Source organism: Pipistrellus hanaki, assembly GCF_964339955.1.
Source record: "Pipistrellus hanaki genome assembly, chromosome: 18".
Taxonomy (NCBI): domain Eukaryota; kingdom Metazoa; phylum Chordata; class Mammalia; order Chiroptera; family Vespertilionidae; genus Pipistrellus; species Pipistrellus hanaki.
In genome coordinates, this window is record NC_140520.1 from 12,210,823 (window position 1) to 12,225,979 (window position 15,157).

Below are 15,157 nucleotides of genomic sequence, written 5' to 3' on the forward strand. Positions count from 1 at the left end.
GTGTGGAGGGAAAGGCTGAAGAGATGCTGAGGAAGTAGCAGGATACGCTGCTGAGATGCAGGGAGGAGTAGATTCTGGCTCAATTACCAGCAAGATTGTTGGTGCAATTCAGGAAAACAACAAAGAGAAGAGGGTGAGGGCGGGCATTTGTACGTGTGCAGTGGTTGGGACAAACAGGTTGAAATATCCATCCAATGACCAGTTTGGTGTAAGGCTCAGAGTTCCTGCAACAAATTTGGATGTTAATTGAAAGCTTGGAAATGGGTAAAGACTTTGGGAAGAGGGAACAATGTAAAGGGTGGGGAGGGAGGCAGAGCCTGGATTCACACACCCATTTAGGGATGGGCAGAGGAATAGGAGCAGGATAAAGCCGGGACATTCTGAAAGCCAAGGGAGCAAGTTTGAAGGTGGTGTCCGACGCCTCCTGGGGGTCAATGGGGAGGATCAATGGGTTGTAGGCCTCTGTCTCTGGATTCCGAGCAGCGGAGGAGGGTGGGGGTGGGACCAAGCCACACTGCTGGCAGTGACTAAACTGGAGAAAGGAAGCCGCCTTAGTGTGTGTGTATAATATTAGTGTGTATTCTTTAGGGTAATTTGTTGGCTCTGAGGAGGCAGAAACGGCAGGACTTTGAGGGTAATTTAAGGCTCCAGGAGATAATTGGTTTCATAATCCCGTACCCGAGTGGGAATAAATGCATCTGCTGGAGGCTCTCCGCAGCCCCTTTGGGCCAAACAAGCCTGCAAAAAACTACCAGCATTGTTTGTTGCCACCACTTATTTACCTAAACTGGAGAAAGTGCCATTCGGAGAAACAGGACAGCACCTTATTTGAAAACCTTGTCTCTTTAAAAATCCTGGCACACACACACACAAAATCCTGGCACACGAATAAGGGGATTTAATATCGTTCACAGCAATTGGTAATAGCTGCGAAACCCGTCATTTCTTGGTGCTGCCGGATGCGAACGAAAAGTCTGCTTTCTTACTGGCTGTTAGACCTCCTTTCACCCCCTCCCGATAGCGTTGATAAATAACATCATATTGGTAATTCCTTCCTCTTCCTTTTCATGGTAAAAGTCTGTAATTGCCCAGTTTTTTTTTGGCCGTGATGTTCGGACGCGGGAAGCAGGGAGGCAAAGCCAAGGCCAAGGCCAAGTCGCGCTCGTCCCCCGCCATTTGCAGCTGGCCGTGAGGAATGACGCGGAGCTCAACGAATCACTCAGGGGGTGTTACCAACGCCCAGGGCGGCGCCTTAACCAAAATCCAGGCCGTCTTGTAGCCTAAGAGAACGGCGAGTCACAAGCCTGGCAAAAACAAGTAATTAAAAGGCCTGCCACCCCCAGTCCCACTCGCCCCCCAAAAGCTCTAAGAACCAACAAAATGTCCAATGAAGGGCTGACCACAAAACAGCGCATTAGCTCTTTCTTTTGAAGGCTTGGGTGGCTCTAAAAAGAGCCTTTGGTCTTTGGTTGTCTTTTGCCGGCATTCACTTGCTTTTGGCCTTGTGGCTCTCGGTTTTCTTTGGTAACAGAACAGCCTGGATGTTGGGCAGAACGCCGCCCTGGGCGATGGTGACTTTGCCCAGCAGCTTGTTCAGCTCCTCGTCGTTGCGGATGGCCAGCTGCAGGTGGCGAGGGATGATGCGCGTCTTCTTGTTGTCGCGGGCCGCGTTGCCCGCCAGCTCCAGGATCTCGGCGGTCAGGTACTCCAGCACGGCCGCCATGTACACCGGCGCGCCGGCTCCCACCCGCTCGGCGTAGTTGCCCTTGCGCAGGAGGCGGTGCACACGCCCCACGGGGAACTGCAGGCCGGCGCGGGACGAGCGCGACTTGGCCTTAGCGCGGGCCTTGCCTCCTTGCTTGCCGCGACCAGACATGACTACAAATGAAGTGAAGACTCTCTAACCTCAAAACCTCGCAGCGCCACAGGATTGAGAGATAAACAAGTAGGAAGCCTTTATAAGCTTTCCTAGGGGTGGGGGTCAGGAGCGCAGTTTTCATTGGCCCTAAACTGGCTCCAGGAACGACCAATAAGATCGGGAGTTGGTGTTGTCACGGTTTTATGACTGGGTTCCTACACAGCCCAATGGAAACGGAAGCCGTCTGAAGCCCTCATTTGCATGCAGTGGTTATAAAAGGATCAGGCCCGCCTATCGCCTCACTTCCTTTTCCAGCTGATCCTCGTTAGTGCTTTCCCGCAATGCCGGAGCCCGCGAAATCCGCTCCCGCGCCCAAGAAGGGCTCGAAGAAAGCGGTCACCAAGGCCCAGAAGAAGGATGGCAAGAAGCGCAAGCGCAGCCGCAAGGAGAGCTACTCCATCTACGTGTACAAGGTGCTTAAGCAGGTCCACCCGGACACCGGCATCTCGTCCAAGGCCATGGGCATCATGAACTCCTTCGTCAACGACATCTTCGAGCGCATCGCCGGCGAGGCGTCGCGCCTGGCGCACTACAACAAGCGCTCCACCATCACGTCCCGGGAGATCCAGACGGCCGTGCGCCTGCTGCTGCCCGGCGAGCTGGCCAAGCACGCCGTGTCCGAGGGCACCAAGGCCGTCACCAAGTACACCAGCTCCAAGTGAGGCCCGCCAGGGTCGCGGCGCTCCCAGGAGTAGCCGGCTGCTTGACTCCAAAGGCTCTTTTCAGAGCCACCCACCTAATCACCAGAAAGAGCTGTAGCCACGCAGTAATAATTTTCCTTCGTTTTATTTCCACAAAGTAAGTTTTTTTTGCTGGTAAGGTTTACGGGATGGCATACGTAGCTTTCCAAACCTTTGGCTTTAGGTTCCTGGATTGTGACTGGCTTTGCTCTTTGAGTCCAGAGCGCGTCTTTAACCTCTTTGTTCTCCCGACTCCGTTCTAAACAAGGTTAGTCTGCTCCTCCCGCCCTGGACTGCTGGCCTGGTGCCTCCTGGGTGTTTCTTCGGCTTTTTAAGACGTGATTTCTGCCATCTTCATTAAGAAGGGGCACCGGCACAACCGAGCCCAGATTCCTCGAACACTGCGTCACAACCCTGGTATTTCCCCGAGGATTTGATAGCAGCTTAGGTGCCGGCAACTGGTTCTGCCCTGCGACGTGGCCTGGGAACCAGCGAGCAGAGTCCAGGCTGCAAGGTCCGGTCACTTTCCGGGTTGGATTGCATTAATATTCAAAACCGCTCGCCCTTCTGAAATCCATAGGTTCTGGTTTCCTCTGTTCACTTCAGGGCTTTGAAATCCCTACTCTAATTTTTGCATTTAATACTGTTTTCAAACTTGTAATCTTTTTAACACCATTTACCCTCCCTACTCTTCCCCTCCCCAAAATCACTACCCTGTCGTCCATGGGTCCTTTATTGGTCAATCCCTCCACGCCCTCTGCCACCCCCCCTCCCCCACTCCCCCATCCCCACTAATTTAGATCTGGATTTAGGTTACTTTAAGGCACTGGGCATTTTAGTCCAGGCTCCAAGTCACCTCCGTTTCCCAAGTCACCCACTCAGGAATTTGCACTTTTCCTTTTCTGCCTTGGTCCCTCCCTCCCGGTTTAATCCTCCTAGCATCCATCAGAAATACGATCTGTTTATTTTGTTAGCTTTTCTGAAGCCCTTAACGCTGTTGGTGTGGGTTTCTGTTATATCATCAGGCACATAAGTGGAGAGACACTTAAACACGTATATTATTGAATTTTCTTGTCACACCCCTTAATCATTTCCACGGGAGGATGGGTGCGGCTCTTTTCCATTAACTATGTGAAAACCTGATGAAAACGGAACTGATTTGTGGAGTTCCCAAATCTGCCCGTGCTCACACCTCAGGGAACAGCTGGAAGGAGGCCCCTATTAGGATTCTTTGTCCCAAAGAGGAGATAGCAACGTAGGTCTGTATATTCCTGTTAGTGTAATGTCTTTTTGGATTTTACTACATAGGAAGTATTGGTCACAAAAGACCCTTTTCCCTTTTCTGAGCCCCCTCTCCCCTACCTTAGTCCTCTGTTCCACACTGAGATGAGCCTTCATTTACACTTACCAGTCTCATTTGCTTTCTAGGCCATGTAAGACAGACCCCATAAGATATGCAATGTCAATTAATAACCCTTTTATAAACACCATTGAGGATCCCATTGTGCATTGTGGGTCTATAAATACTGGTCATGCAGCTGACATTGTTCACCGCTGTACCCTCAGATGTAAGGACACTTCTAGTTTAGTTTTACTTAGTTGAATCTTTCTGTCCAAGCCTTGATTTTGCTGATAAAGACACTGATGGTCTGATCAATTATTCAACTCTGCCTTTGGCTAAGGAGTCCTAGAGTCGACTGCAGGAGTTCTATGAATCCAAATGGACATTAGACATTATTATACACTGAATAAATCTTATGTTTCCTACACGTGTGTTTTCAAATGGGTGCAGATGGTATTGTTATTAATAAAGTTACCAGTTAATTTAAATTTATTTTATCTGTGTGTGGTATATTTTCTAAGTGAAGGTAGTATATACAATCACTACTGAGCCTGTGGAAGGAAAAGCTGGGTACCTCTGACTTTTGAAGGATGAATATAGGACAGTAGAGGCTTGGTGCATAAAATTCATGCAGGGGTAGGGTCCCCTAGACAGGGCTGATCTGTGGGGTGACCTGCAGGGTAATGGGGGATGTGGAGAGAAGGAGACCCTGGCATTTGCCTTGGCTGGCCTGGGGCCTACAGGCTGGGGGCAGTGTTGTGTCTGACTTCTGGTGTCATAGCAACCAGTCCTTTCACTAGTTGTTCTGCTGTTTGCTTGATTTGCATAGTAGGGTTTTGTTATATAGGATTAGCCACACTTCTAGCTCAGAAGTGCACTGAGGATTTTGTTAATGCTTAGTAATTGAAAAATATATGACCACAAATAAGAAGCATTATAAAATAAGAAGATAGGAAAAATAAAGTCCTTACAAAATCTTAGCTAACATCTAGAGATGTTCCAGCCAATGTTCAAAATCCTTTATACATACTGACTCATTTAATCTCCTTGGAAACTCTCCAGAGAACAAACTCCTCGTTGTGTTTAAGGGCCTTGAGAAAGTAAGGTAACTGTTGTATGGTCGAACCCTGGAGTCAAAAATAAGACCACCGGAGGCTGCTAATTGATTAAAAAAAGCAGGCAAGGATTTATTGAGCTGGCCAGCAACAGCCACAAGAGCACCACACACAGCTGGAGTCCACAGGACCGCACTGGTTCAGATGTAGGCAGTCCTTTTAAAGGTCTAAACCACAAAAATGTTCCTTTGTTCTAAATTCTAAATGCTGGGAACAGCCTGAAGGGTCGTTCCCAGCCACATCCTGCGGCTATGGCCCTATCTAGAGAAAACAGATAATGCAGAAGCAGAACTAAGCAAAGTTAATCTCTCAAGGTTATCTGCAGTTTTTACCTAAGTACGGTTGCTACCATACTTCAGTAACTAACTGAAAACCTGGGCCTCTCTGGATTGAGAAGTGGGGGTGATTATATTAATCAAAATAAAAAGAAATATCACCCATTTTATTCCCTCCAGGATGTCCCTGAGTATAATCTATGGTGGGTGGCGTTGAGAATGGGATTGGGGGCTCTGGTTCTCCATCCCAGAAGCCATAGCTCAACTCAGTTTGTCCTCAAGGTCATAGGGCTCATCAGCTGGAAGCCCTTCACTAACAGAACCTTAGTTGCTGGTTATGAGCTTCTCCTGGGCACGTTTACCAGGAGGGAAGTGAACAGCGTGAGGAAGGGGGTAGGGGTGATAGAGAGCTTGGTATTTTAACTTCCCAGAAGGCAATTAATGGCGAGAACCCTCCAAGGAACATCTTTTATCTCTTCTTTCTCCTATTCAGACACCTGTATACATTTGCTGATGTTGGGGTTAATCGCAATAATTGTTATAATAATCGTTTCTACTGATAGAGCATATGTTTTAAAATTTTAATTATTTAAAAAACATTAAAAAAAATTTTTTTGACCTGGATTCCCACTAAGCCGGGGACCCCTGAACTGCCTTAGCCAGGACAGATGCACAGGCGGTTGTCAAATCTCAGGCCACAGGGAGGTCCTGGATCTCTTTGGCTCGCTTTAAAGTGGTAAGTCTCGCTTTAAAACCTGATTTAGTATCAGACCTGGGAGAATGATCCTGGGGAGGAAGGGCCGTGAGGTGGAAATCTACAAACTCAGCAGGGGTTTCCCAGCCAATGATGGCTCTGACCAGCTGGAATGTCACTCTGAGAACTTCAGGCTGCGAGTTTGGAAACAAAACTTCAGTGGATGAGACGCTGGGTGACAAGGTGCAGGCCCTGCACAGCCCAGAGTCAGGGCTGTTCCTGCTTCTAACTCACAAGTTCAGATCCCGAGGATCCCACTGGGCGGGTGGGTCCAGAGGGAATGAGGCTCTGGGCAGAGATCAGAGGGGCCTGGATTTGCCCGCAACCCAGGCTAGGGGCGAAAACAACAGGAATTAATATCCACACATTAGGACAGAAGTCAGAGAGGAGGATTCGGGCGGGCTTACTTTCCTCCCGAGGCCTCTGCTTGGCCTGCAGACGGCTGTGCTCCCCTGTCCCCCACATTGCCCCGCCGTGTTGCCTGGGCCCAGACCCCCTCTTTCCATAGGACGGGGCTCAGGCTGGATCAGGGCCCACCCAGTGACCCCGCTTTCACCTAACCGCCTTCTTAAAGGTCCCGCCTCCAAATGCTGTCCCGTTCGGAGGAGCCAGGCGGTAGGTCTTGGACACACGGGCATCGGCACCAACAAAATGGAGAGGAAACCTGGACCCCTTCCCCCTCCAGCCCGGGTGCCGGCCGCCCCGGAGATGGGCTCGTCCTGACTGCCGATCGGGAACAGCTTTTGTTGCCTTTTTCTTTGCTCACTGTTTGGAGCCTGGGATCCCCTTGTTGGGATGAAGCCCGGAGCTTGCGCTCTTTGGACTCGTATTCGCTCTCCTCCGGGTCTTCTGCGCCCGCCAGAGACCTTTTCCCTTCGCCCAAGTGTAATGCCTGCGGGGTGGGGGCTGGGGGAGCCCACAGACGGAGGGGAGGAGAGGAAAGCAGCTGTGGAATCCGGAAGCCTGGCTTTGGGATCCAAATTCGCCCGGGACCGTGGCGGATAATGTCCGCTAGAGGGCGGCCTGGAGGGCGGGGAAAAGAAAGAGAAAAGTGGAGGGGCGGGGACAATGACTACCGCGTGCGGTTTTCAATCTGGTCCGATGGCCTCGTATATCAGGGGACCGAGCTCTCTCCCCCAGCACCGCGACGGCTAATCTGGGCAGATTATAGTAGCAGCAGCAGCAGCCATGTCTGGGAGAGGCAAGGGCGGGAAAGGTCTCGGCAAAGGTGGCGCCAAGCGTCACCGTAAGGTGCTGAGAGATAACATCCAGGGCATCACCAAGCCCGCCATCCGGCGTCTCGCTCGGCGCGGGGGCGTCAAGCGGATCTCGGGTCTCATTTACGAAGAGACGCGGGGTGTGCTGAAGGTGTTCCTGGAGAACGTGATCCGGGACGCCGTGACCTACACGGAGCACGCGAAGCGCAAGACCGTGACGGCCATGGACGTGGTGTACGCCCTGAAGCGGCAGGGCCGCACCCTGTACGGCTTCGGGGGCTAAGCGTCTGCTGCGGCATCCAGACCTGGCACCCCTAACGGCCCTTTTTAGGGCCCCCCACAGAGTCTTTGGAAGAGCTGGGCACTTGGAGAGACATGGCACTCAGCCGCCCTGGGACATTTCCCGCTCCACAAGCTGTTCCCCACCCTGCCGCTCTGTTTGGACAGTGGCGCGTAGGCAAACTGCGCTACGAGCTTTTGTTGGCTCAGCCGACCCTTCCGTGAGTCGGAAAGTGCGTCTTAACGGGACAGGACTGTAGCCTCCCATCCGGTGGAAGCTGTGTCCGCACGTGGTGGCTCCTGGCCAATCCGCAGGCGGCCAGGGCGGGCTCAGCCAATCAGGGCAGCGCTGGCCCAGACCCAGCGAGGTTTGCGTGGTCTGAATCCACATGTTTACAGAAACGGATCCTCAGGGGTGGGAATGGAGGCTGGGACTGCTCTGGAAGCCATCTTGTCCCTCCCTCATGTGAAAGCTGGTTGATTTACCAATTTAATTAATGACTGGATGGTAATGGGCATGGTGGTTAAGGATGCTGATGTTATTAATAGGTTTGTGACGGAATGTAAGGCTCTGCTCTGTTTTAAGCCCTTGGGGGGAGGGGGGGGGAGGAAGAAGGCTGTACTCTTCATCCCCACAGCGCAGTGAAGTGAATGCGATTAGGATCCCGCTTTCACATGAGGCTATGGAGATGGGCCCAGTCTTTTTCCTCTCAGACCTTTTCCTGGCTAGGGGTCAGGGGGTCAGGAGCTAACCCTGAGGCCTCCAGTCTTAACCATGCTGTCTCCCTCCCACCCCGCACCCCGTTATAGCAGCGAGGACCCTAGAAGTCTGTTACCCACCCCCTTTTCTTCTGTGCCCTCCCTCCCCTTCCTGCCTTTCTGATCACACCCCAAGCCTCTACCAACATCCCCAGAATTTTGTCAGCACGGCCTTAGGTGACATCTTTGGGGATATAACAGAAGTTCCTCCCCAGATTGCCGGAAGTCGCCCTTCGTCCTCACTAGTAGAGTTGGGAACAGGGAATCCCAAGGTTGGTCAACCTTAATGGCTCTGAAAGGTGGGAGCTAATCACTCATAGTTCAGTGGCGACATTGGTAGAGGAAGCAGCCTCCACCTGTTATTCATATGTAAATTCTTGCTGATTTGCTTTATGGAATTGCCTGCCTAAAGGCTATGGGTGTATCCGATAGTCTTAATAAAAGGGATAGCCAGGCCTGAGCGGGTGCAGTCCTCTCTTGGGCTTCACCCAGGCCCTCGTTTCCCAAATTAATATCTTTCTAGTCTCTCCCATTCGTGTGCGGCCTCCTCCAGAACCCGGACCCAGAACTACGCGGGACTTGGAAAGGAGGTTCCACACTTTGCGCCTTTGACCAGGGACAAAGGAAGCGAAAAATACCCCGAGAAAAGGTGTGGGAAAGGTTACCGGAAAAGGTGAGGGGAATTCACCGCCAGGACCAGCTGCGGACACCGGACTGTAAGCAGGGGGGAACGGCTTTTTCAGCCAGGCGATTGTGGCAGAATTAGGCTAGAAGGTAAATTCTGTTAGACACTTTTTGGTGTGTATGCTTAAGGAATTAAAAGTTAGAGGAGGTATTCTTTTATAGCTTTTGTTTGATGTTGTAGACGATAACGCTTGGTTTCCTGAAGAAGGTACGTTAGATCTCAAATGTTTGGCAAAAAGTTGGTCAAAATTTGAAAAAAAGCTCAGCAGCAGGAAAAATCTGACCTCACAAAACTTTCTCCATGGGGAACATAATATTATTGTCTTTAAGAGGGGCTGAGGAGAAGCCTCCTCCCCCGCCCCCCTCTCCTCCTCGAGGGGAGCAGGAAGAAGAGTCGGAGGAATGGCCTTTAAGGCCCCCTCCACCTCCATGTCCTAATCCCGAAACATCTCATTCGCCGCCAATAGAGTCCGTTGTACAGAGAGCCATCAGAGAAGGAATGAAGGACATGTCGGTGGAAGAAAGGCTTGCTTTTGCTAGCACACACGGAGCTGGCCCCCAGCTCCCAGATCAGATAATAGATTTTGAAATGATCAAAGCTTTGCGAGAAAGCGTTGTTGAAAACGGCCCTACGGCTCCTTTTACAGAAGAAATTATGAATACTATCTCCGAAGCATCCTTGGCTCCTTATGATTGGTATTCTCTTGCTCGTGCAACTCTGGATGAAGTAGATTATTTACTGTGGAAGGAAGAATATTTGGAGACATGTCAAGAGCAAGCCCGCGCAAACGGAGGGCAGGATGCTCAGATAACTTACGAGATGCTGGCAGGACGGGGGCAGTATTCGGATGTACAAAATCAGTTCCGTTATGGGCCATGGGCGTATGAGCAAATCAGACTCTGTGGGAGGAAAGCTTGGTGGGCTTTACCAGCAAAGGGGGACCCTGAGGGAGGTTTTAGTAAATGTGTGCAGGGGCCTGCGGAGTCCTTTTCTGACTTTGTGGCTCGTCTCACTCAAGCAGTGAGACGACGGGTTCGACATGAGGCGGCAGGAGATATTTTAATTCGGCATTTAGTTTACGAAAACGCCAATGCTGACTGTAAGAAGTGGCTGACGTCTCTGGGAAGAGATAGGCAGGATGTGAGAAACAACAGGTGTTATAAGTGTGGAAAAGCAGGACATCTCAAAAAGGAATGTAGGCAACCGAGAAGGACACAAGGCGGCGCTCTCGGGAAAGGCGGAAGCACTCCGCCTCCAGATTCCATCCCTCTGTGTCCTAGGTGTCAGAAAGGGAACCACTGGGTCAATCAGTGTAGATCGAGATTCCATAGAAACGGGCAGCCGCTAGATCAAGGTAGAGGGCATGGTCACCCGCAGGGAAACAGCCAGAGGGGCGCCCCCCAGCCCCGTTATCAATAGGGGAAATGCGCCCTGCGAGGCTCACGGTGGATTCCCTTATCCGAGCAACTCCAGGAAGCGCGGGCCTGGATCTTAACAGCACCACAGCGGTCACTTTGACCCCTGATATTGCTCGGCAAGCTATTCCTACAGGAATTTGGGGACCTGTGCCACGGGGAACTTTTAGGATTAATCTTAGGGAGGAGTGGAAACACTCTTAAGAGGACTAACTGTTCTGCCTGGAGGTTTTGATTCAGATTATGGAGGAGAAATTCAAGTTATTCTACTAGAATGTAATCATGTTCTACAAATTAATCCAGGACAAAGAATTGCTCAGGTACTATTTCTCCCTTATGTTTAGCAAGGTGAGGCTATAAATAGAAAAGAGGAATGCAAGGATTTGGAAGCTTGGACATCTATTGGATACGTGAAATTAGCAAAACCCGTCCTATGATTAAATAAAAAATAGAGGGGAAACAATTTGGGGGTCTAGTGGACACTGGAGTGGATGTTAGTATTATCAGCAAGGAATTCTGGCCTCCGAGTTGGTCCACAGCAGAAGCTATGGGCTCAATTGGAAGGGGGTTGGGGGCAAGAGTTCCTGATCCTATACAATGGAAAGATGATAGACCTGTGTGGGTGGATCAGTGGCCATTAACCAAGGAGAAATTCAGTCATGGTCATGAATTTTAATACAAGAACAAATAGAAGCTGGTCACATAGAACCTTTTAATAGAATAGTCCTTGGAACACGCCTATATTTACAATCCCTAAAAATGTGACAGGAAAAAGGCAATTGTGACATGATCGTAGAGATCATGTCACAACCTGGACTCCCAGCGCCTTTACAACCTGGACTCTCAGCGCCTTCACAAATCCCTTTAAATTGGTGTCTCATAGTAGTGGATCTTAAAGATTGTTTTTTCACCATTCCCTTGGCATTTTCAGTGCCATCTAATAATAATATAGAAACCATGACAAGGTATCAATGGAAGGCTTAACCTCTGGGAATAGCCAATAGCCCTACTTTGTGTCAAAAATATGTGGCTCAAGCTGTTTAGCCTTTAAGAGACAAATGCTCCCAATGTTACATTATTCATTACATGGATGACTTGCTCTTAGCAAGCCCACGGAAGAGCAGACTTTGGTCATGTTTTCCCAATTAGAAAAGGTCCCTAGATTGGGACTTAAGAATTGCTCCAGAAAAGGTACGGAAAGAAACGCCTTTCCAATATCTGGGAACCAGAATTGAAAACCAATGCATTAGGCCTTAGAAAGTGGAGATAAGAAAAGATTATCTTAAAACTTGAATGATTTTCAGAAATTATTATGGATCTGAAGATCTCTACAGGACAGATTACAAATTTAATTTACTTAGAGGTGACTCTTAATCTTTCCTCTCCGGAACATTAACAGATGGAACTAGGAATGAAGTTGCTGAGAGTTGAGCAGGCAAATTTCCTCAGCCAAAGTAGCTCTGGTCCGGGCTGAATGACCTTTATTGGGACAAATTTACCCTATTGCAAATAGTTCCACTGAAGTCATCTTTCAAAATAAAAACTCTCCTGCCATTATTGAATGGGTTTCACTTAGGGCATCAATCCTCTAAAACTGCGGTTACCTATGTAGAACTATTGGCCCAGTTAATATTTCAAATTAGAAAACGTAAACGTCTTAGCGGGCAGCCCCAGTATATCTACCTCCCCCTCACTGGGAAGCAATTAGAAACGTTATTTCAGATTGATATAAATTGGCAAATTGGGTTTAAGTGGATATTCAGGGGAACTTGGCTGTCACCTATTAAAAGATTAATTACAATTTTTGTATAATACCTCCATCATTATACAAAAAAATACAGGTAGAAACCTATCTCTGGAGCTTTAACTGTTTTACTGATGGATCATCAAATGGGAAAGCTGCCTATCATACGATAAATTCAGACCGAATCATACTGACCAGTCATACTCTGTACAAAGAATTGAACTAGAAGCTATTAAGGCTGCATTTCAGGATTTCTGAGAGCCTCTTAATATCATCTCTGATTCCTTTTATGCTGTGAACTTAGTAAATAGAATTGAAATTGCCCGGTTGAAATGACTTGGTGACCAAAGTTTACTTTTACTATTTAAACAAGTTCAGCAGATTTTACAACAGAGGCAATATCCTATTTATATCACATACATTGGGGCTGGTAGTGTCTTAACCTGGTCCTTTAACAAAAGGAAATGCACCTGCTGATCAATTGGTTGCTTTATTAAAAGAAGCCTTAGGATCTCATCAGCTTTTACATCAGCCTGCCAAAATGCTGTCTAAACAATCATTCAAAGGGCAAAACAGATTATTAAGGAATGTCCCACTTGCATGTTTCATCTGCCTCAAGGGCCTACCACAGGAGTCTACCCTAGAGGTTTGCTAAGAGCATATCTGGCAAATGGATGTAACGTGTTATACTTCCTTTGGATGCCTTGGGCGTTATATGTCTCTAGACATCTTTTCAAAAGTCCTATGGGCTGTTGCATCTACAGGAGAAACAGTGAAACGGGTCATTAATCATTGCCTAGCTGCTTTTGTCATGGGAGTTTCAAAAGTTATTAAAACTGATAATGGGCCTGCTTTACCCAAGCTGTGATTTCCAGGATTTTTGTAAACGGAAAATTCAGCACGTTATAGGAACACCATATCATTCCCAAGGACAGGCCATCAGTGGCTAAAATCCTATCTTGGGGGGGGGTGGGGGGAAGGAAAGTGGAGGGATGATGGAGAAATCACCTGAGTGGAGGCTGCACCAAGCCTTAATTACTTTAAATTTTTTCACTTGTAATGCTGGTGGAAAGACCTATGGAGCTACATGGGTGTCAGAATAAAACAAAAGAAAATGGCTAGTTAAATGGCAAGATCCCGAATCTGGTTTATGGAAGGGACCCGACCCATGATTAACCTTTGGCAGAGGGTATGCTTCTATATTCCCAGAAAATTTTTCCAAACCCGTGTGGATTCCTGCTAGAAATATTAAACTGAAACAGGGATCCAAGAGAGAAACTAGCCAGACTAATGAGGACCTTGTGCCTGGAGAGCCACACGCCAGGCAGCTGCAGACAATCAGCTACGTCAGTCTTGGAGAGCAGGACTCCAAGCAGTCCACTGAAGATGAGGAGCAGGAGGACGAGCCGGACAGCAAACAGCCCGGAGACCACGTGGGGCATGGTGAAGAAGACGGTACAGACACCCCAGAACGCCTTTCTTGCGATGCTAGCAGTAATCGGCTGTATGGTAATATTATCCGGGGCAAATGGGGAAATATTTTGAACTTAGGTTCCCGACCCTTCACGGATAAGACCCCTTAAGTGGGCTGATCCCCCACCTAATGTAGTCAGTCCCCAATAATACCAAACACCTTGGTCGTCTGGGAGGAACATGGGTGGGGCAAGGGGGTATAATCACACAGGTGTCGCCACCCAGCTTCCCTTTTGGAAGACACAACAAAATCAAACTGCTGCTCCTTTGTGTGTAAAATTAGAGATGTTTCCGGCTCGCTTGGACACCAAAGGGGAGGGGACTATCACTACTTGGTCCTGGGAGAGGAGCGGAAAATATAACTAAGACCTTGCCTATACAAAAAGAAATGGACAGCTAGTTTGAAATGAAATTGCCATGGCCTAGAGCAAAGGATATCCTTACATAATATTATTCTACAATGTCATAGTTTTTGATATTTTACAACAGCATGTTGAACAATTAACCCAAACAAACTTACAAACTAATTCTTTGCATGTTTGGCAGCAATTTAAAAAGGATTTGGAAGGATTTAATCCCTTCCACTGTGTGGAAGGCCCCCTCGGAAGGCACCTGAGCATTCGCTATCAGCTGCTCTTGCCCTTTTTGTCACGGGCAAGAGGGGCCAATTTTGGCAATTTTCTCACAATCCAATTTCCCACAGCTGCTGCCTGAGCTCTCTTGTTCATGCTGAGGTTGAAGCCTCGTGGCGGCTGGTATCATGGATCTGTCTCTGCCCAATGGTGTGAGCTGGGCCCTCCCTCGAGAAGAAACCTGGGTTCCCCAAGATCTGTGATCTCTGTGATCAGTGCTGGGCGTGGAGGCCACAGGGGCATAGGCTACTAAGGAGACGGAACTGAACCTCACATCACCCTGCTTGGCCCCGGAGGATGGCTGGTTAGCCAGAGACGGGTAAGATTCCTCAAGGGAGGAACAACCTAAGACAGGCACAGTCGCAGAGGGGCCATCAGGAGAGAAAGGACCTGGAGGTCAACAGATGGGGCACAGACCCTCATGCCCCCCTCTGCCCAACCTTGCAGGTGTGGGCCTGAAACCACCACCCCTTCTGAGGGAGGCCTCCTGCCCCCATGGCTGCTTCGCTTCCCAGGCCCAGCTCAGATTGGGACCCAGGTAACGAGACTTGGCCCAGCTCAGATCAGGACACGGGCAATAGACGGAGACTTGGCCAACGGCAGCTGCCCTATATCTATAATAAATCCAGCCTATACCAGGAATGCTCAGGGCCTTCTCAAGGATGTAGATCACATGTGTCAAACACAAGGCCCGCGGGCCAAATCCAGCCCGCCAGGCCTTGCAATGTGGCCCGCACCGCGCTGTCATCACTGCACTCCGCTGTCAGTTTATGACATTGTCAGTTTATGACTGTTCAGTTAACCATTCGGCCCGCGATTTAGGCTGGATTTTAGATTTTGGCCCCTTCTCTGATTGAGTTCGACACCCC

General features: G+C 49.1%; 3 protein-coding genes across 3 annotated transcripts; 2 read left to right on the top strand and 1 right to left on the bottom strand.

The window, feature by feature from the left end:
- Positions 1-877: 877 nt before the first annotated feature.
- H2AC20 (H2A clustered histone 20) lies at positions 878-1,932 on the bottom strand. Its single transcript, XM_084866652.1, has one exon. The coding sequence runs from the start codon at positions 1,874-1,876 to the stop codon at positions 1,487-1,489; it is 390 nt and encodes a 129-aa protein (XP_084722778.1). The 5' UTR covers positions 1,877-1,932; the 3' UTR covers positions 878-1,486.
- A 209-nt stretch (positions 1,933-2,141) lies between these two features.
- H2BC21 (H2B clustered histone 21) lies at positions 2,142-4,428 on the top strand. Its single transcript, XM_084865153.1, has one exon. It carries the CDS (start codon positions 2,200-2,202, stop codon positions 2,578-2,580), a length of 381 nt encoding a protein of 126 aa, XP_084721279.1. The 5' UTR covers positions 2,142-2,199; the 3' UTR covers positions 2,581-4,428.
- Positions 4,429-4,478: 50 nt separating this feature from the next.
- Positions 4,479-14,952, top strand: LOC311612306 (histone H4). The gene has a single exon (XM_084865154.1). It carries the CDS (start codon positions 7,273-7,275, stop codon positions 7,582-7,584), a length of 312 nt encoding a protein of 103 aa, XP_084721280.1. The 5' UTR covers positions 4,479-7,272; the 3' UTR covers positions 7,585-14,952.
- The last annotated feature ends 205 nt before the right edge of the window (positions 14,953-15,157 follow it).